At 46.1% G+C, this 24,470-nt stretch overlaps 1 protein-coding gene across 1 annotated transcript in view; it reads left to right on the forward strand.

The window, feature by feature from the left end:
• NAA16 (N-alpha-acetyltransferase 16, NatA auxiliary subunit) overlaps window positions 1-24,470 on the forward strand; it is a 2,694,704-nt gene that overhangs the window by 386,299 nt on the left and 2,283,935 nt on the right. Inside the window, exon 5 of the mRNA XM_044071699.1 lies at window positions 9,927-10,061. Coding sequence (XP_043927634.1) covers window positions 9,927-10,061 — 135 coding nt within the window. The remainder of the gene's footprint in view (window positions 1-9,926; window positions 10,062-24,470) is intronic.

Below are 24,470 nucleotides of genomic sequence, written 5' to 3' on the forward strand. Positions count from 1 at the left end.
TACGGGTTTGCGGAACCCTTTAAGGCAACCTTCACTAAGGCCCCCCTTGACAGTTCCACTTTGTTTTGACCATTTGTTAAGGAAACCTTAATCCGCAGTGAGCAGGAAGGCAAGAGTCTTTCTGCGGTAGGGATTAAGTTTTGTACTCCTCAGAGGTCCTTTTCTAAGACCCAGAGGGGGAAGTAAGAAGCTTTGGTTCCAGAGGACTCCGTCTTCCTTTCAGGACGCTCCCCAGGAATCCTCTTCCACAGGCCAGGGCAGGGGATTCAATGGTAGATGCCCCTCTAGGAGGAGAGGGGGTCCGCAAAGCCAGGACTCCCAAGAGTCCTTTTGAAGTAGCCCTTCCAGTGCTCCTGAGGTGCTGCCAGACTTTCCTGCCCTGGAGGCAGTTGGGGGTGGTCTTTTCCTTCACCTACTAGCCTGGACAAGTCTCACCCCCAATCAGTGGGTGCTAAAAACTATGCCAGTGGTTAGTCCATTCCCTTATGTTAGCCCCCTCCAATTCAGAAATTTCTCCCAGACGTACCACCCCCACCAGAGGGAGTTGACTTATCTTGAGGTGCAAGACCTTCTTCAAAAAAGAGCCATTCAGGAAGTCCCGACAGGGCAACGAGGGTCCAGAAGTTAATCTTGCTTCTTTTTGGTAGCAGAAAAGACTGGGGACCTGCGTCTGATACTGGACCTCAGCAAGCTAAACCTTTCTGTCAAGAATTCCAAGTCCTGTATGGTCACTGTACAGTCCATTCTGCCTCTCTTGCTCAAGGACGATTGGATCTGCTCAATGGATCTCAAGGATGCAAACTGTCATAAAGATCAACAGATGCTCCAGGAGACACTTGCGCTTTTGGTTAGGGGCCAATCATTATTAGTTCAGAGCCCTGCCCTTTGAACTCACCATAGCCCCCCTGGGTGTTTATCAAGTGTATGGCAGTGGTGGCAGCTCCTCTCTGGCTGCAAGGTTTCCAGGTTTTTCCATATCCTTGATAATTGGCTTCTCACAGCTCCCATGAGACTTCGACTAACAGTGGTGACCAGGTATGTCCTTAGCCTTTTCCAGCATCTAGGTATCACAGTGAATCTACCCAAGTCAAATTTAGTTCAGAGCCAAAACCTGGAAGTCCTAGGAGTCTTCCTCAACATGGTATCAGAGACTGCAGCACTGCCTACCCGCATGGTCAAGCTGATTCAGGATCAAATCTCTCTTTTGTTGGCTGTAGCACTCCATCATGTTCATTTGATTCTCAAAACATAAGGCTCTGTGACAGCTGCCATTCAGTTGGTGCTCTCGCCAGGTGTCATATGCAAGTTCTCCAGTGGACCCTGGCAGTCCAGTGGTCCATTCTGTCTCAGCCCATGTCTATGACAGTAAACTTGACACAGGTGTGCAGGAATTATCTTCCTTGGCGGCTTTAGTATCAGGACCTTTTTTAGGCAGGCCATTTTGTCTCCCTCCACCTATGGCCACAGTGACCATGGACATCTCTCTTTTGGGGTGGGGAGGCATTTTCAGGGCAAGACGGTTCAAGTCACGTGGTCCTCCATAGAGATCATATTGCACATAAACGTCCTGGAGATGAGAGCAGTCCTGACATTGCAAGCCTTTCAGGAATGCCTCCCTCTGGGGACCATAGCAGTTCAGATGGACAACACGGTGATTGTCTGGTACATCAACGAGCATGGGGGAACACGGGCTTATCCTCTGCAGTGAGGTCATGCGAGAGTGGGAATGGGCGATGTCTTCCAGGCGTTGTCTTCTTTCAAGTCACATACCCGGGAGTTACCACATGCTGGCCGACAAACTCAGCAGGTTCATCTTGAGTCCTCATGAGTGGTCCATGAGTCCATCAGTGGCAGGGCAAATCTTTTACCATTGGGGTCAACCATGTTGTGACCTTTTTGCTTCCCCCATTCAACCACAAGTGCAGCAATTACTTTACCCTGATCCCCCCAACCAGGGTAGTCTCCCAGGGGCGCTCTTGTTCACGATTGGCCTCCAGGTCTCCTCTATGCTTACTCTCCTTTTCCCCTAATACCCAAAGTCTTACAGAAAGCTTTTTGCCTGAAGACCTCCTTCTTCCTCATTGCCCCTTTCTGGCCTTGTCAGGCTTTGTTCTCCTTCCTAAGGTCTCATCTGCAGTATCCACCTTGGATACTAGATCCCATTCCAGATCTCATTTACACTTCCCAATCTCTAGACCCTTTGTCTAACCACATGGTTTCTCCAGTTCCAGTAATCATTTTGCAGTCCATGCTTCCTTTCCTGGTGAGGAGTATTATTTTGGCTTCTCAAAAGCTGTCCACAAAGGTGTATTCCAGTAAGTGGAAAAGTTTTTCCCTTTAGGCCAGACAATGGAATCTAGATCCCTTTTCAGCCCCTCTTCCTGATATTTTGGTCTTCTTGTCTTCCCTTTTTCAGGATTGGGTGAGTTTTTCTACCATTAAGCTCCAGTTGGCTGCCAACTGTAATTTCCATATCAACGGTGAGCCTACCATCTTTTCGAAATTGTGTAAAGCCTTTCTGAGCAGAGCTTTTCTTAGACCTCCTATTAAAGATCCATCACCGCCATGGGATTTGACATTGGTGCTGCAGTCCCTGACGCAAAAACCTTTTGAACTCACTAATTCATGTGATATTAAATTCCTTTTCTGGAAGTCGGCCCTTTTAGTAGCCATTACTTCTGTGTGGTACACATGCAGCAGTGCAAAACTGGTACTGAATTGTTATGTAGAATAGGCAACATAAGATAGAATGGTTTGTTAAAAAAAGTAGCTTACTAGAATGAATAAGTTTAGGAGAATTATTGAGGTTTGATTGTTTGGTTGTAGAAGGGAACTTGGCGACAAGGACTGTGATACATAAAAATGTTTGTGGTTCAAAAAGCTGTACAAAAAAAGTAAAATGTTATAGCCACCTGAAGATGTAATCATTGGCTCTAAGTGATTTGATCACACTGACTTATGTGATGTGACACCTCACCCCATGCAAAAATGGGAAAAAGGTGGCTAATGATGACAACATTGCATGTTTAGATGCTACTAAATGATTGTAGAGCAAGATATTTTATTGCATTGTTCACCAAGATCATCAGTTTTATGGTAGTATTTTCTAAAAAGAAATGTTATCAGAGACCAGCCCTACATTTCAGAATATTTATTTCTGTAAAATTCTACTGTCGTAGCATTCATTCTAGTGGCAGATGGAGGATGGTACATCCTCTCAGAAGAACATTTCAAATATATATATATATATATATATATATATATATATATATATATATATATATATATATATATATTTTTAATATAGTTTCCTTTTGGCAAAGTACTTTGCGGGAATTGGTACTACGAATTGTGCACCTGAGAATACTGCTTAAATAAGTTGTAGTGTAATTACTAGAATATTGATGCAATAACTTAAAACGTAACATGATTCTTTATTTAGACTTTCTTGCAAAGTAAAATGTTTTCAAACAGAAAATATAAAGTAGTTACTTCATTTGATCTGCAACCTGTGGGAGTCGGATCCGACCTCGGATCCGAACCGGCAGCTTTCCAAGCTTCAAGATCCGAGCTCCCAGCTCCTCCCCCCTACCCATAATCCCTTACTACCAACCACATTACCTCAGATCGTTTTTTGCCGCGGCTAAAGACAGTTGCTTCTTAGTGAAGAGCTCCTGGCCTGGTGAGATTGTTCCTTTTTCTATAGCTATTTCTAGTTTAAATTGTGTGTGTGTTGTTTTAGTGTCGAATCCTTCAAAACCCACTTTAAAAAAAAAAAAAAAAAAAAAAAACAACTCTTTTTTCCTTAGTTTAAATTTGTCTCTTCCCCTCCCCCCCTTAGTGTTTGGGTGTGTGTGTGTGAGAGAATTTATGGCCGAGTCTAAGGCTATATTTTCAAAATGTACTGAGTGTGGCCACAAGCTTTCCCCAGCTGATGGCCGCACTCAGTGCGTTTTATGTCTGAGGGCGGCACATTTGTCGGAGGCCTGCCAAATTTGTGCGGCCTTCAACCCTCGGGCACTTAGGGACAGGAAGAACAAGCTGATCCTGGCGGGAAAACTCCCTCAGTAATCGGCTTCTTCTTCCTCTCCCAGCCGGGTTCAAGCTACTCCTGTAGCTTCGGCACCAGCTACTCCCTTAGCTGTACCCGGGACTCAGCCTCCCTTATCGGGTACTAGCTCTGTGGAGTCTGGTTCTTCTTCCCACAGGGAGAAGAAGAAACATAGAGAGAGAGAGGGCCATACTTCAAAGAGGCGGGCCGAGTCTCATCCCTTGGCTCCGCCTGAAAAGATTTTGAAGTCCCCTGAGAGGGTCTCCGAATCCTTGTCCTCTCGGCTCCGTTCACCTTCCTTTTCTCCGGAGCCGGAGGAGGAGGATAGGTCTCCCTCGAGGTCTTCGAGGCGGCCCTCCCGGCCTGCCTCGACTACCTCCTCGCGGTCTACTAGAAGCATCTCCGAAGCGGACATGGCTCGGATGATGCGAAGATTTTTACAGACGCAGATGCAGATGGGGATGCTCTTGCCTCCCCCCCCTTGGGAGGGAGTGCAGCCCCCATTTTTGCCCCGATCGCTCCTTCGCCGACCCGTTATCGGGTCTCGGAGTTGTCGGATCCAGGCCCTTTCGGATCCGGGGATACGTTGGCGCCGACAGGGATAGTGTCTTCGACGACTATACCTTTGAGCTTGTCGGATCCAAGCTCTCGGGGCCGAGGGTTGAGCATCGGATCCGAGGGGGTGGTTGTGTCTTCGGCATCGATTGGAGCGGAGCACACCACTACCTTGGGTCCGATTGCTTTGGCTCCGACCCCGATCCTATCCTCGGAGCCGAGGAGGTTGCTCTCTCAGGCTGGTGACAGTGAATCTCCCTCTGCTTTTGAGGTGGTGGAGAGGGTACTGTCGAGGTCATCCAGGTCCCCGACCGGGCCTTCGGATCCACCCGTGCCCCCACTGTATCAGGGTCTGTCTTCGATCATCCGTCCATCTGGACAGCCTGCCCAAAGCCTCCAGTTAGTTCCCAGGGAGGAACACCACCCGGTGGACGATCCCTCTTCGGACAGCCCCGCCAAAGAGGTGCCTCGGAAGCACCAGTGCAAAAGGAGGCACCTGGACTCCCCCTAGTCCATTACCACGGATACGGATTTGGATGATACGGAGGGTTCCCCAAGGTCACCCCCCGAAGATGTCTCATTTGGAGACATCATGGAAATGTTGCGTATAAGAGGGGGGTGGTCTGCCCAAAAGCCCTCCCTGGACGAGTCCGTATTTCTGGAGGCCTTTGAGGCAGGCCCATCTACCTCCTGGGTGTCCCCCCCAGCCGACCCCTTGGTGGACCTAATTACCACCATGGCTTGGAAGGAGCCCGACACCGTGGAGCCTATCCCTAGATGCCCAGATAAGGTCCTCAGCCCTCCTTCTGATAGACCTTCTTGGTCCAAAGGCGCGCCGGTTGATGCTATGTTGGTGGCGGCGGCCACAAAGAAAGAACTTGCCCAAGAAAGTTCTTCGGTCCATCCGCCGGACAAGGAGTCCCGGGCTTTGGACCGTATTGGGAAGCAGATGTTTGCTTCAGCGACCTTTGCCATAAGGTCGCTGAGCTACATGGCACACACTATCAGGCTACAGCGTGACTTAATTAAAGAATACGCTGCAGCCCCTCCGGAGTCCATGTCGGTCCCAGACAAAAAGGTTTTTGAGACTCGAATGGCCACTCTAAAGTCCATATCAAATACATCTATGCGGCTTCTTTCCCATGCCACGGAAGGAGCCGCTAGAGCTAGCGGAGCGGGAGTAGTCTTGCGACGGCACTTCTGGCTCCGTCTTTGCGACTTCACGGATCCCTTCAAGGCGTCTTTCACGAACGCCCCTTACGATGGTTCAGCCTTATTTGGCTCATCAGTTCGCGACACGCTTGTCCAAAGCGAAAAAGATGGGAAGACGCTGTCGGCCGTCGGAGTCCGCTTCTCTAACCCCAAAGATCCTTCTCCAGGAATCAGAGGGGGCAAAAGAAGCTGTGGTTCCGTAAATCTCAGCATTCCCGTCCCGCTGCGGACAACTCGTCCTCTAGAGGCAGAGGAGGACAAGGTGGACGCCGGCCCAGAGGCAGAGGGGGCCCGCGTAACTTCGGGTCTAGAGAACCTTTCTCGGAGGGACCCGCGCAACAGCCCTGAGGGCTTGCCCGACTGTCCCTCTCTGGAGGCAGTCGGGGGGCGATTATCGGAGCACCTGTCAAATTGGGAGTCCATTACAAACGATCGATGGGTGCTCCGGATAATATCCAGAGGTTACACGATACCGTTCTCGCACCCCCCCCCAAACATCTCCCCGATGTTCCATCCCATCAAAGGGAGTCTGCAACTCAAGAAATTTCGGAGTTGCTAAGAAAAAGAGCCATCCAGCCCGTCCCCCCAGATCAATCCGGATTGGGTTATTACTCCAGGTTCTTCTTGGTGCCAAAGAAAACGGGGGACCTCAGACCCATTCTAGACCTTTCGTCCCTGAACCTGTTCATACCCAAGGAAAAGTTCCGGATGGTCACCCTCCAATCTATTCTCCCCCTTCTGCAGGAGAACGACTGGATGTGCTCGTTGGACCTCAAAGATGCGTACTACCATATACTAATGGACAGACGATCCAGGAGGTTCCTCTGCTTCCGGCTAGGAGCCAGTCATTATCAGTTCAGGGTTCTTCCATTTGGCCTAACCTCAGCCCCCAGAGTGTTTACCAAAGTCATGGCAGTGGTTGCAGCCCACCTGAGACTCCAGGGCATTCAGGTGTTCCCTTACCTGGACGACTGGCTCCTCACCGCCCCCAACAAGCATCTTCTGGTTACGGCGAGAGATTACGCCCTATTTCTGTTTGGTCATTTGGGCATTTCAGTGAATCTAAAGAAATCCTGCCTGTGCCCCACTCAAGCCCTAGAATTCATAGGGGCCAGGTTGGATACTCGAATCTCCAGAGTGGTTCTGACATCGGTCAGGCTGAACAGTTTGTCTCGCCAAGTCTTGGACATTCTTCGGAGCCCCGCTCCTCCAGCAGAATTAGTCCTGAGGGCATTAGGGTCTATGTCGGCAGCGATCGGCCTCTCTCTCCATGCCCGTCTGCGAATGCGAGTGTTTTAATGGACTCTCCAGGTCCAATGGTCACTATCAGTCCATCCCTTGGACATGCCGATTCCTCTGAGCAGGGCATGCAGGGACTCCCTGCTTTGGTGGTTACAGGCTCGAGAACTCAAAGAAGGGAGACCCTTTGTGATTCCCCCAGTCAAAGCCACGTTGACCACGGACGCTTCCTGCCTCTGGTGGGGTGGGCATTACTCAGGCATGTCCATCCAAGGCACGTGGACTTCTCTAGAGACTGCATTGCATATCAACGTCCTAGAGATGAGGGCAGTGCTGTTGGCATTGCAAGCTCTCCATCACCTTCTACCCCAGGGGACTATTGCAATCCAGATGGACAACATGTCCGTTGTCTGGTATATAAACAAACAGGGAGGGACCAGGTCTTACCCCCTGTGTCGAGAAGCCATGAGAGTGTGGGAATGGGCTATTTCCACCAACCGCTTTCTGATAGCAACGCACATTCCGGGGCGGTCCAACATGTTAGCAGACAGCTTAAGTTGGGTATTTCTCAGCCCTTACGAGTGGTCTCTGAATCCCTCTGTTGCGAAGCAGATATTCCTCAAATGGGGTCAACCTCGCTGCGACCTTTTTGCCTCTCCCCTAAACTCAAAATGCAGCGATTACTTCGCGATAGTTCCCCCCAGAGGGGAATCCCCCAGGGACGCTCTGGTTCATGCTTGGCCGCCCGGTCTCCTTTATGCGTATCCTCCTCTTCCTCTGATGACGAAATTCATCCAGAAAGCCTGTCGGTTGGGGAACAGAGTGATTCTCATTGCCCAATTCTGGCCTCGACAAGTCTGGTTCCCCTTTCTGCAGTCTCAGTGTGGCCCCCCCCCATGGGTTCTGGATCCCAGACCAGACCTAATCTTGCATCCGACGAGATGCCACACTCCGAACCTGGTCAACTGCAGGCTCACGGCCTGGTTGATCCAGTTCCGTTAATGGCAAGGACTCCCGGTATCTCATCCCCGGTTAAGGCCATTCTGGTGGCAGCTCATAAGCCATCCACCAGAAAGCTCTACAACAGTAAATGGAAACGCTTTTCCATCTGGGCAAAGGATAAGGACTTAGATCCCTTTACGGTTCCTATTCCCACTATCCTGGACTTCCTATCCCTCCTTTTTAGGCAGGGAGCTAGTGCGTCCACCATTAAAGTCCAACTTGCAGCCATCTCTCATTATCATGTGGGGGATGGCATAAATTCTTTGGCGTCAGCAAAGATATGCAAAGCCTTCTTAAAAGGCGTGTTTCTCTTAAAGCCTCCCATTAAGCCGGCTATTCCTCCATGGGATCTTACCTTGGTCTTACAAACATTAACAGGACCACCTTTCGAACCGGTGGCCCCAGTGCCTTTAAAATTCTTATCTTGGAAAACGGCCTTCTTGGTTGCTATTACCTCAGCCAAGCGGGTATCAGAGTTGCAAGCTTTGTGCGTTAAGTATCCATACCTTATTTTTCACAAAGATAGGGTGGCCCTCAGGACTAATCCTTCTTTTCTACCTAAGGTTGCCACAGAGACTAACATTAACCAGCCTATTAATCTCCCTGTTTTCTTCCCGAGTTTCCAAAACAAAGGTGAATACATATTGCACAAATTGGATGTGCACAGACAACTACGTTTTTACTTGCATAGGACTAAAGATTTTCGCAAGTCAGACCAGTTGTTTGTTTCTTATGCTAAGTCAGCCATGGGCAAACCAATTTCTAAGGTGACAGTGGCAAATTGGATCTCTCAATGTATTAGACAAGCGTACATTTCAGCTGGGAAGCCAGCTCCGATTGCCGTTCGGGTGCATTCTACTAGATCTGTGGCTACCTCAACAGCTTTTTGGTCTAGAGTTCCAGTAGATGATATTTGTTCAGCAGCTACCTGGTCTTCTTCCCACACGTTCATTTCTCATTACAAGCTGGACATGATCTCCAGAAGTAGGGCTTCCTTTGGCTCCACGGTGCTTCGGAATATCCTTCCGTAGGGACCACCCAGGGCCTTTAGGTAAGCTGGGGACTCTGTCCCACAGGTTGCAGATCAAATGAAGTAACTACTTCAGATAAAGAAGTTATGTACTCACCATAACGTTCCATCTGAGTAGATACTTCATTTGTCTGCAACCGACCCCCCCTGCCATCCCCCGAACCTCGGTAACCTATTGTCCTTTGGAGAATTTCTTCTCCGTCTTTAGCCTATAGGGCAAAATAACCGATCTGAGGTAATTTGGTTGGTAGTAAGGGATTATGGGTAGGGGGGAGGAGCTAGGAGCTTGTATCTTGAAGCTTGGAAAGCTGCCGGTTCGGATCCGAGGTCGGATCCGACTCCCACAGGTTGCATACAAATGAAGTATCTACTCAGATGGAACGTTATGGTGAGTACATAACTTCTTTTTTTTCTCTGCATTTTAAGAGGTTGTGTATTAGCAGACCTTCTCTTGTGGACCTGTCTAGGGTTTTTGGTTCCATGTTGCATGATTAACTTGCATGTTTTGCTTTCTACAGGTCTGTTTGCTCTCGCAGTGTTCTTGGCTTTAAGCTAAGCAGCTGATCTTGACATTCTAGAATGACCACTCTTTCTTCTTTGACCATTAACATAGCATTCCTCTGAGTATCCTGTGTTATGTTTCTAAAACTGACAAACTAAGGTGCTGTAAACAGCTGTAATACTAGTATCCCACTGAGGCAATGTAGATTTGTAACTCATTTTAGTTACCTTAATAGCTAAGCACTGACACTTGTAATTGAAATTACTATATTTTCCCTACTCTGAAATCAAAACAAATTAATTATACATGTCTGTTTTACTTTTCATGTTCTGCAGGAGACAAGGTATCAACTTCTTCAGCTTCGACCCACCCAGAGGGCATCATGGATTGGATATGCAATTGCATATCATTTGCTGGAGGATTATGATATGGCTTTGAAGTTGCTTGAAGAATTCAGGAAAACTCAACAGGTAAATTCAAAAAAATTTTTTTAAGTTTACTTCCTTCTTTAAGGCATATATCGCGTTTCTCATTATTGATTAATTAGTTCTTTGTCGGATCTTTCACTGGACTTCATGCTTGCCTTTGGACTGCCAGATTGCAATGTAGTTTTGGTGGTGGTCTCAGCTGTAACATTTGTTAGCCCCTATTTTGGAATGCAACCGATCAGTGATGAGTCCAGTATTGCATAGTGTGGGAACATGACCAGTCAGCCAGTCCAAAATTGCTGAAGAGCATTCGTGAAAATGGAATCTGATGTCAATTTTCATTCATTCCTCAAAAACTGAGTTTGGATCCAACTCTGTTGCTTTTTTACAGCTCATGGATACTGAAAACTCTCGAGCATATCCCTTACCCGTAATGCTGTAGTCCCCTACCATACCCCAGATCTCATTTGCCGTCTTTGTGTACGGACATGGTCACTGCTAGCTCTCCAGCTTTAGTGTATTTTCTTGTCAGTTAAGTAAACTAATTACCTTTATATATCTGGTCTTGCCTTTTCCATAAATATTCCTGCCTTATCCTACACTTTCATTGTAATTTTAACTTACCATTGTTGGCAATTTAGTTTCCCTTTTTAAGATACCATTGTGGTAACCTCTGTAGTTACCATTGTTGGTAAATCTTTCTTCTGATTTTCCAATTACAAAGAAGTTTTTTTGTAATTCTTAGTACTATATTTTCTCAGGATGACTGAAAAGCCTTCAGGTTTCAAGAAGTGTAAGGATTGTGGGTATAAGATCCCTCTTTCTAATGCGCATAATTTGTGTGTATACTGTTTAGGCCCTGCTCAGTTAAAGGCATCATGCAATAATCCACGAGCCTTAGACCACAATTACAAACTTATTCTGAAAGGTCTTCTGCCTACAACCTTCTCAGAATTATTATCTGGAGTTCAAACCTCCAACTTAGACAAAAGGAGACCAGGAACTGGCTGTCTTCTTATCCTGCCAAGGAAACCAGCCTGTAAAGTATCAAAACAGTTGGAGATTAAGACTAATCTTTGGCTCCATCTGCCTCAAATGCCAGATGTGTTTCTTGGAATCTGATACCTTCAGATCTGAAAACACTCCCTCGCACCTGATATGTGTCCTTTTTGAACCCTGTTCCTTCCAGGCTGTCATCACCTTTTTTAGAGAGATGCCACCATTCTAGGTCCCACTCATTGGCCTCCTCTTCCTGTTCTTCCAGGAGTCTAACAGAAGGAGATGTGGATAGAATGATGAATTTCTTCTGGCACAGATGCAGATGGGAGTTCTCCCAGCTCTGACCTCTTTAGGTCTGGAGAACTTTCACCAGTGTTACTCCACCCATCTTGGCTCCTTCTCCATTCCGACCCTTGCCTTTGGAGCCCTTGGATCAGAGTCATCTGGGACCATTTGTTATGGATCTGAAGATTGTTGTATCTTTGACTCCGATATATTCTCTGAATGCACCAGCTCTGAGCATGTCTGAGCTGGATGTCTATCGGAGCCATAGTGATGTTGTCAGGTCTGAGGTGCTAGAGCCATCTCCGAAGTTGTTGGAGCCATCTCTGCCTCTCTGAGCCTCAGCATTGACAGCTTGGCTCCAGCCTCTGCCTCGGATGGACTACCTTCGGGGCTGAAGGAACCATCGATCCACAAGCATGTCTTCTTGGCTCTGTCAGCTTCCTTCTCCCCGGAGCATTCTGCCTTTGAGGTGGTGGAGAGAGTGTTCTCCCCTTCAGGGTCAGACAATTCCATCCCTCTGATGTTCCTTTTGAATGCCTTGAGCCTCAACCCTCTATTCCACTAGGACAGCCAGCCCAAAGTTTCCAGGCTACCCAGCAGGGTAAACTTGTATCTTCTGATACTTCTCCAGACATCCAGCCATAAAAGTCTCTAGGAAGCGAAAGTGTAAGAGGAGGTACTTAGACTCTTATCAAGAGTTGGTCACAGAAGATACAGATTTTGATGAGGGAGAAGGGTTCCAAAGATCATTTTCTGGTGACATCTCCTTTGGAGACATCCTGGAGATGCTCAAGCAAAAGGATAGTTGGTCTACAGAGTCCTCTTCCCAAGAATTGGTATTCCTGGAAACCTTTGGGTCTGTCCCATTTACTGCCTGGGTGACTCCGCCCTCAAATTAGCTCATTGATTTGATGTCTAGGCAGGCATGGAAGGATCCCGATGCTGTTGAGCCAGTCCCCAAGAGGCCAGACAGGGTCCTGGCACTATCAAAAGGAAGAGAATTTTGAAGCAAAGGAGTACTGCTTGATACCATGGTCGTAGCAGCAGCTGCAAAGATGGAACTCGCGTAACAGAGTTAATCTGTCCATTCGAGGAGTCTAGGACATTGGACAGATTTGGGAATAGTATAAATGCTTCAGCAACCTTTGTAGTTATTTGGCACACTTTACCAGACCTCATAAGGACTTGATTAAAGAAGTTTCCATATCCCTGTCTGGGACCATTAGTTCTGAGGCAGAAAGCTGTGTTGCCTCACAGTTGGCTACTCTACAAGCCATTTCAAATTTGTCTTTGAGGCTCATTTGACATGCAGATGAACACAGCTTGGGTTCAGGCATTTCCATTAGGAGACTTGTCTGGATGCATCTGTGTGATTTTGCAGAGCTCTTCAAGTCCTCATTTGTCAGTACTTCCTTTGATGGAAGTTATTTGGTCATAAAGTGAAAGACATACTCCCCAGGTGTGAGCAAGGTGGTAAGACCCTGTATGCAGTAGGTGTATGTTTTTTGACTCCTCAAAGAACCTTCTCTAGGAGTCAGTGGGGAGATAGAAAAATGTGGTTTAGAAAGTCCCAGGGTTCTCTCCGTGATCCATGTGGAGATAGTTTCTTCAGAGGCAGAGGGAGAAAATCTAATGGAAGATGCTGCCTGTGCACAGAGGAGGCCAGCAGAACCAGGTGTCCAGAGATGCCCCCTCTGACAGACCCTACCAGCACTTCTGAAAAGGAGGCCTGATTGTCCACCTCTGGAGGCAGTCGGGGGTCGTCTATCCCTGCACCCGAGAGCCTGGGTAGAGATTACAAAAGCTAGATTGGTGCGGGGATTCTTTCAAGAGGTTATGTAATACCCCCCAGTTAACAGTAAAAAAATTCCCGATGTTTCACACAGATAGAGGAAAGAAGCAGCTCTAGAAATTAACAAGCTGCTAGAAAAAAGGGGCATCCAAGAGGTTCTGCCAGACTTGAAAGATTCCGGAACTTTCTCAAGATTCTTTAGTGCCAAAGAAAACTGGACTGGAGACCAATTTTGGGTCTCAGCAGTCTGAACAAATCAGTTTGGTGTATGTAAAGTTCCAGATATTTAAGGTTCAGTCCATTTTGCCCTTCCTGCACAAGGATGACTGGATGTGCTCAATAGATCTTCAGGATGTGTAGTAGCACATAAAAATGAACAGACAAAAAAGGATGTTCTTCGTGTTTCATTGTTGCAGTTATTACATTTGGGTAATCTTCTGGCAGGTTGCCCTCAGTTGGCCTGAATTCCAAAGTCTTGGATCCTGCGTCGGTTGCCGTCTCCTCTTCCATGACATCAGGGGTATAAAACAAGCAGCCAACGCCATTTTCTTTAGTCTTTCTTGCCGCGCGGTGCCCGAAGCAGAAGCAGTTCGCAAGTGCCGGTCGGCCGACTCCTGAAATTTTCGTGTTCCAGTTTCAGAACCGAACTCTTCACTAAAGCTAAGTACCCCATTGGGGAAACTTTTTTCTTGCTCCATACCGATGTCAGAAAAAGTTAATAATTGTATTACTTGTGGGAAGCAAATACCTCATAAGGATTTCCATTTATACTGTATTCCTTGCCTAGGCCCTGATCACAATGTGCCTGGCTGTCGGTTTTGTGCTAGATTTAACCAACGCACTATTAAGTGTCTGTATATTTTTGCATCACAATATTTTGGAAACAGATTTAACTACCCTGAAATGTCGTCGGATAGCAATCTGATTACCGGAGTACACAAAAAAACGCAACGAAAAGGACAGAGACAGACCGTCGAGGTCCAAAACCGATGACAAAGCTTCTCCTAAGCCAGTCGCAGGTTCGCCGGTACTCAGGCGCTTTCGCAGCCCCTGATACCCGCTACATTCAAGTCACAGGCCTCTACTGAGACCCTTGTGGAGTCTGGCACGCCGCGAGATACTCAAAGTATTGTACCCATGGATATCTCTCCCTCGGATGGGTCCGGAGCCGCTGAGCAGGCACCGGCTTCTGAGGGTGTATTCAGGCCTCAACATTTTTATATAAAACCGACGACAGCTGCAAAACCAAAGACAAAAGCAACATCTAAATCTAAAAAAACGATGCATGAGCCACGTCCACAGGCCTCTATGCCTAAAAAACAGATGATCAAAATGGCTGAAGACCTTATTACCTTGATCAGGGGTTCCCAACCCCCTCCTGATAAGAGGCCTAGGCAAGACACTGATTATGAATCTTCAGATCAGGCTTCTATTTCTTCTGATTCCTCTTCTGATCAGGAATTATCTTTACCTCCCTATGAGGATTCTGATGCAGAGGAATCTATCCCATCTGCATCACCTCCTGAGGATTATTCATTTGGAGAAACTTTGCATACCTTGAGGGAGCATTTTCACTGGGGAAAGTCAAGATTTCTCAAAATCAAAAAAGAGGCTCGGGGATTTCTTTCTTCTCCCTCGGCACAGGCCTTTAGCCATACCCCCTGTTTTAGATATTGTGGATGATGTGTTTTCGGAGTCAAGCTTGACTCCTTACCTCAGGCTCCCAGCAAGCCTGACAGATATTACAGGGTCCCTGACTCACACAAATTTTTATTTAGAAACCCTGCTGCTGACCCTGAAACTATTTCACATGGTCCAAAGGGAGTTTAGGCCTCAAAAGCAAAAAATCCTACCCCCTCAGACAGAGATTCAAGGGCACTGGATAGATGGGGAAAGAAGGTTTATACATCTGCAACCTTGGCAATTAGGGCCTTAAACTGCCAGTTTCATATGCTCAAGTATCAAAAACATGTTATGGGATTGCTGAAACAGAAAATGATGTTGATTTCTGAATGTGCCGAAAATAAAGAATTGCAGGAATTATTGCATGCAGCTGAACAAGTTGGAAAGCATACTTTGCAATGTGGTTTTGATTCCTTAGAGGCCTCCTGCAGGGCCGCAGTTACTGGATCTGTGATTAGGAGGCATGCCTGGCTAAAAGCAAAATTTTCCTGTTCATGTTAAAGCTAAATTACTGGATGCACCTTAACAGCATGATACTCTGTTTGGTGTTAAGGCAGAAGAGGTTTTAAAGAAAATGGAAGACAAAGCTAAGTCTATGCAAACTGTAAAAGACTTCTTACAAGTGCAGCCACCAAGATTCAGTAGACACTGGCCTACAAAAAATTGGTCCTTTCCTGTGTCTGACAGAGCTCAAAGGGGCAAATCCAGACGCCCAAAAGGTTCCAGATACCAGGCACAAGATTCTTACAGGTCAAAGCAATGGGGTGCTTCTACCTCCAAATCTCGAGGAGATAAAGCACAGCCCTACAGAAAACAGACCTAATGACTTCCCTCTGCCTTCACCAAGCACTTACCTTTTGGCAGTACCCTTAGGGGGAAAATTAGCACTTTTTGCTCAAAATTGGCAGTTAATAACCCAGGACAAGTGGGTGCTAAATATAGTATGACAGGGATACAGATTCCATTTCTATACTCTGCCAATAGCAGACAGTTGGCCAGATCTGCCAAAAAAATCAATGGGCAGAGGCACAGAAACAGGCTACTTCCCTCATGGATATGGGGGCTATTCAGCCAGTACCAGAACAGGAAAAAGGACAAGGATTTTACTCAACACTGTTCTTGGTACCCAGAAAGGACAAGGCCTGGCGGCCAATACTGGATTTATCAATTTTGAACACATTCCTGGACATTCCAAAATTCAAAATGCTGACTTTGCAGCAGCTTCTGTCCATGCTGGGCAAGAATGCTTGAGGCTTCTAACATGCCTAGTGTACACAATAAACAAAAAGAAATCACAACTGGTACCCTCTCAAAAGATAACATTCCTGGGTGCAAGCTTGAATACAACTGCCCAGATGGCTTTCCTCACACCAGACAAAGGCAACTGACTACTTACTTCAAACTGATGGCAACAAAAACCCAGTTATCTGCAAGATAAACTCTGCAGGCTTTGGGCTTCATGGCATCCTGCATCCTACTGATTCCATATGCAAGACTGCATATGAGGAAACTTCAATGGTACCTAAAAAGTTTATGGAGCCAACATTGTCACAGTCTGGAAACAATGATTCCTCTCATTCCCTGCCTACAACAGGAGTTTCTATGGTGGGCAAAGGGATGTCACCAAAACATGGGACGGGCCTTCACTCTATCCCCTGCCAGCCAAACCTTAACAACAGACTCATCAGATTATGCATGGGGGGGGCCCACATGGCGGGAAGATGCATTCAGGGCATATGGGCCCCAAAACAAATGCATCTACATATCAACCAAAAACAGATGTTAGCTGTTCAAAATGCCTTGACAGCCTTCAAGGACTTACTTCATCCAGGACAACTACTGATAAAGACGGACAACACCATGGTTATGTGGTATATAAACAAGCAGGGGGGCATGCACTCATACCCCCTTTGCAGATTAGCCATGGCACTGTGGGAGACAGCTTTGACTTACCAAGTACATCTTCAAACTCAATTCCTGCCAGGAAAATAAAATACTCTGGCAGACGATTTAAGCAGAAACCTTATGGACCCTCACGAGTGGAAACTAGATCCACAAGTCTTCAGCATGATAACAAAGAAATGGGGGAGCCGGGACATAGATCTATTTGCCTCTCCTCAAAATTATCAATTGAAAAGATTCTGCACAAGGACTTAACACGGACAAGCATGGAAAGTGGACACCCTATCCTTCAGTTGGAAACTCCTATCAGTTTACGCCTTTCCACCTCTTCCTCTTCTTCCTAAGGTCCTACTAAAAGTTAGACAAGAGAAACCAAAGATGATACTAATTGGCCCGGACTGGCCCTGCCAATACTGGTACCCAATCCTAAGGAACTTGTCCCAATGCCCAGCTTGGACCTTAGCTCAAAGACCTCCAATTACTGTCCCAGCAAAACAATCAGATCCTGCACAATCGGCTCCAAGCAATGAACCTGGCAGCATGGTTGATCATGTAGTTATGCAAACAACACCTCTCAGTAAAGCTGTGATGGATGTCATTTTGGAAGCCAGAAGGCCTAGTACTAGAAAATCTTATGCTGATAAATGGAAGAGATTCTGTGCTTGGAATCAAGCACAAGGAACTGATACAGCAGAACCAAATATTCCTCAGATACAATACTTGACTGAGATGCTTGACAAAGGCCTATCTTTCTCATCAGTAAAAATCCATGTCTCTGCCATTTCAGCTCATTACAATACAGAGCCGCCAATCTTTTCTCATCCTTTACTAAAGCAGTATCTTAGAGGAGCCATAAATTTAAAGCCTCCCAGAAGATCACCAATACCTGCATGGGACCTCAATTATGTGTTTGAAAAGCTCACCCTGCCTCCATTTGAACCAGCTGCTACTGCAGATATATTGATGTTCTTCATTCCACATTGCTGCAGTCCTAACCATTGGGTAGTCCGCTGTCCAGTCGGCCCGAATACCAAAGTATATGGCTGACGTCGGTCAAGGCGCATTAGACTGATGTCAGGACGTCAGGGTACTAATGCGCATGACCGACGTCATATCCTCAGTCTTTTTTGCCGCATGGTCCGATGCAGAAGCAGTTTTGCGAGTGCAGGTTGGCGTTCTGAAAATTTCCGAAGTCGGAGTTTCAGACCGAATCAAAGTTGGCTAAGTACCCCGTTGGGAACATTTTGGTTTTTCTTGCCTCAGTATTTAACCGGATGTCAGAAAAGTGAATAACTGTATTTCTTGTGGGAAGCAGATACCTCATAGGGATTACCATACTTTGTGTATACCTTGTTTAGGGCCTGAGCACGACGTTGTTGGTTGCCGCTCTTGTGCTAGATTTAACAAACGCACGATTAAGAGAAGGTTAGACTGTGCCAGGTTAGTGTTTGGGAAGCGTTGTAATTATAAAATGCCGTCGGATGCTCCGGCGCCCGCTTCGTCAAAAGCGCAAAGACAAAACAGCAAAGCCTAGGGTTGATGAACCGGCAGTCCCGGACGTCGGTTCTTTAGAAGGCTCAGTGGAGCCAGAGGTTTTGCCAGGAGTTTCTTTGGAGTCTCAGGCAGAGACTTTACTGTTACAGGATGTGCCCTCTCAGGAGGTAGGCCAGGCTGAGGGGCTTCTCAGGTAACTGTTCTTCCCTCTCTTCCCAAGGTAGTTAGAGCCTCTCCTTCTGTTTCCAAAACTTCTTTGAGAGGTAGGCCAAGTTTAGCTTCAGTGGGGGCTTCTCCTAGCACTTCAGGTTCTGTGCCTAAGAAACATATGCTTAAAATGGCAGAAGATTTAATTACTATGATTAGAGGCTCTATGCCCCCTCCTGATAAGAGGCCTAGGGTGGAACCTGAGTTTGAGAGTTTTGAACAGTGTTCAGAGGCTTCTGAGTCTTCTGCGGAAGACTTGCAGGAGTATCCTCCTTATTCTGATTCTGATGTGGATGATTCCACTCCTACAGCTTCTCCTCCTGAGGATTTCTCATTTTCAGAGACTCTGCATTCCATGAGGGAGCACTTTAAATGGGAAGGCCAAGATTACTCTGATTCCAGGAAAAGGCTTAGGGAATTCTTATTTTTACCCCAGCATAGGCCCTTAGCTATACCTCCTGTGTTGAATGTGGTGGAAGATGTTTTTGCAGAGGCTTCCTTGAACCCTGATTCTTTGCCTCCTGCCCCTGTTAAACCTGATAGGTACTATAGGGTGCCTGAAGCTCATAAGTATCTGTTTAAGAGTCCTAGGGCAGACCCGGAAACTATTTCTCAGGGGCCTAAAGGTGTTAAGGCCTCTGTTGTTAAAAATCCTGTTCCCACTGATAAAGAGGCAAGGGCTTTGGATAGGTGGGGAAAGAAAGTGTATACTTCTTCCACTTTAGCCATGAGGCGTTGAATTGTCAGTTTCACATGCTAAAATATCAAAATTATCTCCTTTCACAATTGAAATCTAAGGTGGATGCTTTGGCGGAAGGTATAGAGTGTAAAGAGTTGCTGGATTTAGTTCATGTGTCTGAACAAGTGGGTAAGCATTCTTTGCAATGTGGTTTTGATGCTGTGCAGGCCTCCTCGAGGGTGGCTGCCACTAGTTCTGTTCTTCGCAGGCATGCCTGGTTGAGGGATCAGAATTTAGCAGAGCATGTTAAGACTAGGATTTTGGATGCTCCTTTACAGTCTGATGTGTTATTTGGTTCGCCTGTGGAAGCAGTTTTAAAGAAAATGGAGGACAAAGCTAAGTCTATGCAAACTGTTAAAGATTTTTTGCAGGTGCAGCCACCGAAGTTTAGTAGAAATTGGCCTACTAAGGGATGGACATATCCTGCTTATGATTCTCAGTCTAGGGGTAGGTCTAGACGTGGTAGGGGCAGAGCTCAAGGTTCTTTTAGGCCTAGAACAGGGGGTTCACCTGCTCAGACTTCTGGTGAGGGCAGGGGTCAGTCCTTTCGTAAACAGACCCAATGACCTGCCTTTTCAGCTGCCAGTAGATTCTCGCCTGGCAGCTCCTTTGGGAGGAAGACTGTCTCTTTTCAAAGAAAATTGGGATTTAATCACTCAAGACAGATGGGTGTTGGATATCATTCACCACGGTTACAGGTTTTATTTCCATACATTGCCCCTTTCAAAGGCATGCCAGACGCCCTCCACAAAGGAAAGAGGCTCACAAGCAAATTTCTCTGTTACTCCAAATAGGGGCCATTCAGCCAGTCCCTGTACCAGAAAGGGGCCTAGGATTTTACTCTCGCCTGTTCCTAGTACCAAAGAAGGGGAACACGTGGAGACCAATTTTGGATTTATCTATCCTCAACACTTATCTGGACATTCCCAAGTTCAAGATGTTGACGTTACAACAGCTTTTACCTCTGCTGGGCAAAGATCATTGGATGGTAACTTTAGATCTCAAGGAAGCTTACCTTCATGTGCCTATAAGACTAAGTTGCAGGAAGTATCTGCGTATTCGAGCTGGAAATTCTCATTATCAGTTCTCTGCGTTGCCCTTTGGCTTATCTACTGCGCCCAGAGTATTCACAAAGGTTCTGGCTCCAGTGATAGCTTACTTCAGGCTAAAAGGAATTCAAATCTATCCTTACTTGGACGACTGCCTGATTCTGGCTCAAGAAAAGGAAGACCTTCTACAGCATCTGGAATATGTCATAGCAGTGCTAAGATGCCTAGGGTATTCTGTGAAGCGAAATAAAGTCCAGTCTAGTACCCTCTCAAGACATGTGCTTTCTGGGTGTGAGACTGAATACAGCAGCCCAGATGGCCTTTTAACCCCGGACAAGCAACAGAATCTTTCCAGTTACTTCCATCAACTATCTCTTCAGTCCGGGCTGACTGCAAGGACAGTCCTTCAAGCCTTAGGGTTCATGGCATCTTGTATTCTGGTGCTTCCCAATGCCAAACTGCATATGAGGAAGCTGCAATGGTATCTCAAAAATGTGTGGACACAGCACTGCCAGGATTTGGACACTGTCATTCAAATAATACCTTGCATTCAAAAAGAATTTTTGTGGTGGGCTCAGGAATGTCACCTAAACAAGGGACTCTCTGTGACCCGGCCAGAGGCGAGTCAGATTTTAACGACAGATGCCTCGGACATTGCTTGGGGAGCTCATCTAAATGGAAAGTGGATACAAGACAAGTGGCCTGCCAGACTACAGCATCTACATATCAACATGAAAGAGATGTTAGCAGTCCAGTTTGCATTAATGGCTTTCAAGGAATTACTTCTTCCTGGGCAGGTGTTGATTCTAACAGACAACACAACTGTCATGTGGTACATCAACAAACAGGGGAACACATTCTTATCCTCTATGCAGGCAAGCAATGATTTTATGGGAGACTGCGCTCAGCTTGCAACTAACTCTTCAGGCAAGGTTTCTGCCGAGCACAGAACTCCTTAGCAGATGTGTTAAGCAGGCAAATCATGGATCCCCACGAGTGGAAACTGGATCTTCATGTATTTCAGAAATTGACAGTGTCATGGGGAACTCCAGACATAGATCTGTTCGCTTCTCCACTGAACCACCAGCTGCCAAAGTTTTGCACAAAGGGGTTTCATCATACAGCTTGGAAAGTGGATGCTCTTTCTTTCAGTTGGAAAAATCTTCATGTGTATGCCTTTCCACCTCTGCCTCTTCTCCCAAAGGTGCTCCTAAAGGTCAGACAAGACAAGCCAAGGATGATTTTAATAGCTCCAGATTGGCCTCGGCAACACTGGTACCCACTACTAAGGAGTCTGGTAAGGAAGCCTCCATGGCCTTTACCTTTGATTCCACACCTGTTATCTCAGAAGGACGGTCACCTGCTCAATGTCAAGCTTCACTCTCTTCATCTAACAGCATGGCATATTCTGTTTTGAAACACAGCAGGTCTCAACTTCCTCAACAAGTTTTAAATGTGATTATGGAAGCCAGAAGACCTAGTACAAGGAAAGTGTACGCAGAAAAATGGAAGAGATTTTTATTTTGGAGTGCAGCAAAGAATTTGGAGATTTCTGAGCCTAATTTGAGTGTGGCTCTTCAATATCTTACTGAGTTATTGGACAAAGGTTTGTCCTTCTCTTCCATTAAGATTCATGCTGCAGCAATTTCAGCTCACTATGATTGTGACCCTCCATTGTTTTCGCATCCTTTGTTCAAGCAGTTTCTTAGAGGGGCAAAGAATATAAGACCCCCACGTAGAGCTCCTACTCCTGCTTGGGATCTCAATTTTGTGTTTGAAAAAACTTACTCTACAACCTTTTGAGCCTGCGGCTACTGCTGAATTGAAATACTTGTCATGGAAGACTGCTTTTTTGTTGGCTATTACTTCTGCAAGAAGGGTTTCTGAGTTGCAGGCCCTTATGGCAGTAGAGCCCTTTTTGATTTTCCATAAGGATAGGGTATCATTACGTACTAATCCTTCCTTTATGCCTAAGGTGGTTTCTAGTGTGGCTTTAAACCAAACTATTCATTTGCCTACTTTCTATGCAGATCCCCAAAATAAGGGAGAAAAGATTTTGCACACTTTGGATGTACATAGGCAGTTACGTTATTATTTAAGCAGGACTAAGGATTTCAGGCAGTCTCAGCAGTTGTTTGTTTCTTTTGCTTTGAGTTCTCAGGGCAAGCCTGTGTCTAAGCAAACTATTTCTAAGTGGATTGGGTTTTGCATTTCTTTTTGTTATTCCCATCATGGCAAGGAGATTCCAGCTGGGATTAGGCCTCATTCCACTAGGGCTACTGCCACTTCTACAGTATTTCTAAGGGGGGTGGCAACTAAGGATATTTTGGAGGAAGCTACTTGGAGTTCAGTACATACTTTCTCTAAGCATTACCACCTTCCTCTCTACTCTAAATCTAGGGCTGGTTTTGCCACAGCTATTTTGCAAGGCATGTTGACAGCTCCTGCTTCCTTATGATTTGCCAGCCTCCCTTACCTCTGCTTTGGGATTCTACCCAATGGTTAGGACTGCAGCAATGTGGAATGAAGAACATAGTACAGTTTTGTACCTACCATAAATGTAGATGTTCGAGGATCCACATTGCTGCAGTCCAATACCTCCCTCCTTCCCTCTGTGTTTAGGGGTGGTGGTGTGGGTTAGGCTATATTCTTGTAAATTTGTATATATTGTATATATGTTTGGTACAGGGTTTTTTTGGTGTTTTTGGTTTAGGCCTTGTCTTTTTAGGGTCTTCTGACATCTGGGGCAAGAAAAGACTGAGGATATGACGTCGGTCATGCGCATTAGTACCCTGACGTCCTGACATCAGTCTAATGTGCCTTGACCGACGTCAGCCATATACTTTGGTATTCGGGCCGACTGGACAGCGGACTACCCCAATGGTTAGGACTGCAGCAATGTGGATCCTCGAACATCTACATTTATGGTAGGTACAAAACTGTACTTTCTTATCATGGAAAACAGCTCTGCTCCTAGCAATTACTTCAGCAAGAAGAATCTCAGAGCTACAGGCCATCATGGCTGTGGAGCCTTTTATCATATTTTACCCAGACAGGGTGTCTGAGGACAAATCCTTCATTTATGCCTAAGGTGGTTTCCAGTGTGGCTCTTAACCAAACTATTCATCTGCCAACCTTTTATCCAAATCGGCAGAACAAGGGGGAGAGAATTCTGCATTCCTTGGACGTACACAGACAATTAAGATTCTACTTGAGCAGGACTAAAGCTCTAAGAAAAACTGAGCAATTACTAGTGACATATGCTGCAGGATCAGAAGGAAAGGCTATTTCAAAGCAGACTATTTCAAAAGTGGATAAGCCACTGCATTCGTTTTTGCTACTTACACCGTGGCAAACCTGTGCCCAAGGGCATTAGGTCTCATTCCACCAGAACTGCAGCAGCCTTTCTCAGAGGAGTACCAACCAAAGACATTCTAGAGGCTGCTACTTGGAGTTCTGTTCACACCTTTACAACTTTACAAAACATTATCATTTGCCTCTCTACTCTAAGTCCAGGGCAGGCTTTGCCACTGCAGTTCTGCAGGGCCTTATAGCCGCTCCTAATGCTGTTTAGCTCCAGTCTCCCATCCATAGCTTTGGGATTCTACCCAAATGTAATGACTGCAACAGTGAAACACGAAGAACATAGTACAGTTGTGTATACTTACCTTAAATGTAGATGTTCGAGTGAATTCACTGTTGCAGTCCAGGTTACCCGCCCGCCATCCCCCTTTCATTCTGGAGTTTATCTTTCCTTTTCTATCTTCTACAACCTATGTGGTGTATTTGCTTGTAGATGAAGGTAAAGTTTGTATTGATGCATGTATATATAGTTGTTATATATATATATATATATATATATATATATATATATATATATATATATTTTTTTTTTGCTACCTTTTTGGGGGCACCTGATATCTGGGGCAAGAAAAACTAAAGAAAATGGCGTTGGCTGCTTGTTTTATACCCCTGACGTCATGGAAGAGGAGACAGCAACCGACGCAGGACCCAAGACTTTGGAATTCAGGCTGACTGAGAGCAACCTGCCAGCAGATTACCCAAATGTAATGACTGCAACAGTGAATATACTCTAACATCTACATTTATGGTAAGTGTACACAACTGTACTATATACCTACAGTTCTGTCTGGGAGACCGTTATCAGTTCAGACCCTTGCCCTTTGGCCTCACCTCAGCCCTTCGGGTGTTCAACAAATACATGGCAGTAGTAACAGCTCACTTGAGAATGTGGGGATTCCGGGTGTTTCTGTACTTAGATGACTGGCTCATAACCGCTC

Source organism: Protopterus annectens, chromosome 5.part0 (genome assembly GCF_019279795.1).
Source record: "Protopterus annectens isolate FY-2018-M chromosome 5.part0, PAN1.0, whole genome shotgun sequence".
Classification (NCBI taxonomy): domain Eukaryota; kingdom Metazoa; phylum Chordata; order Ceratodontiformes; family Protopteridae; genus Protopterus; species Protopterus annectens.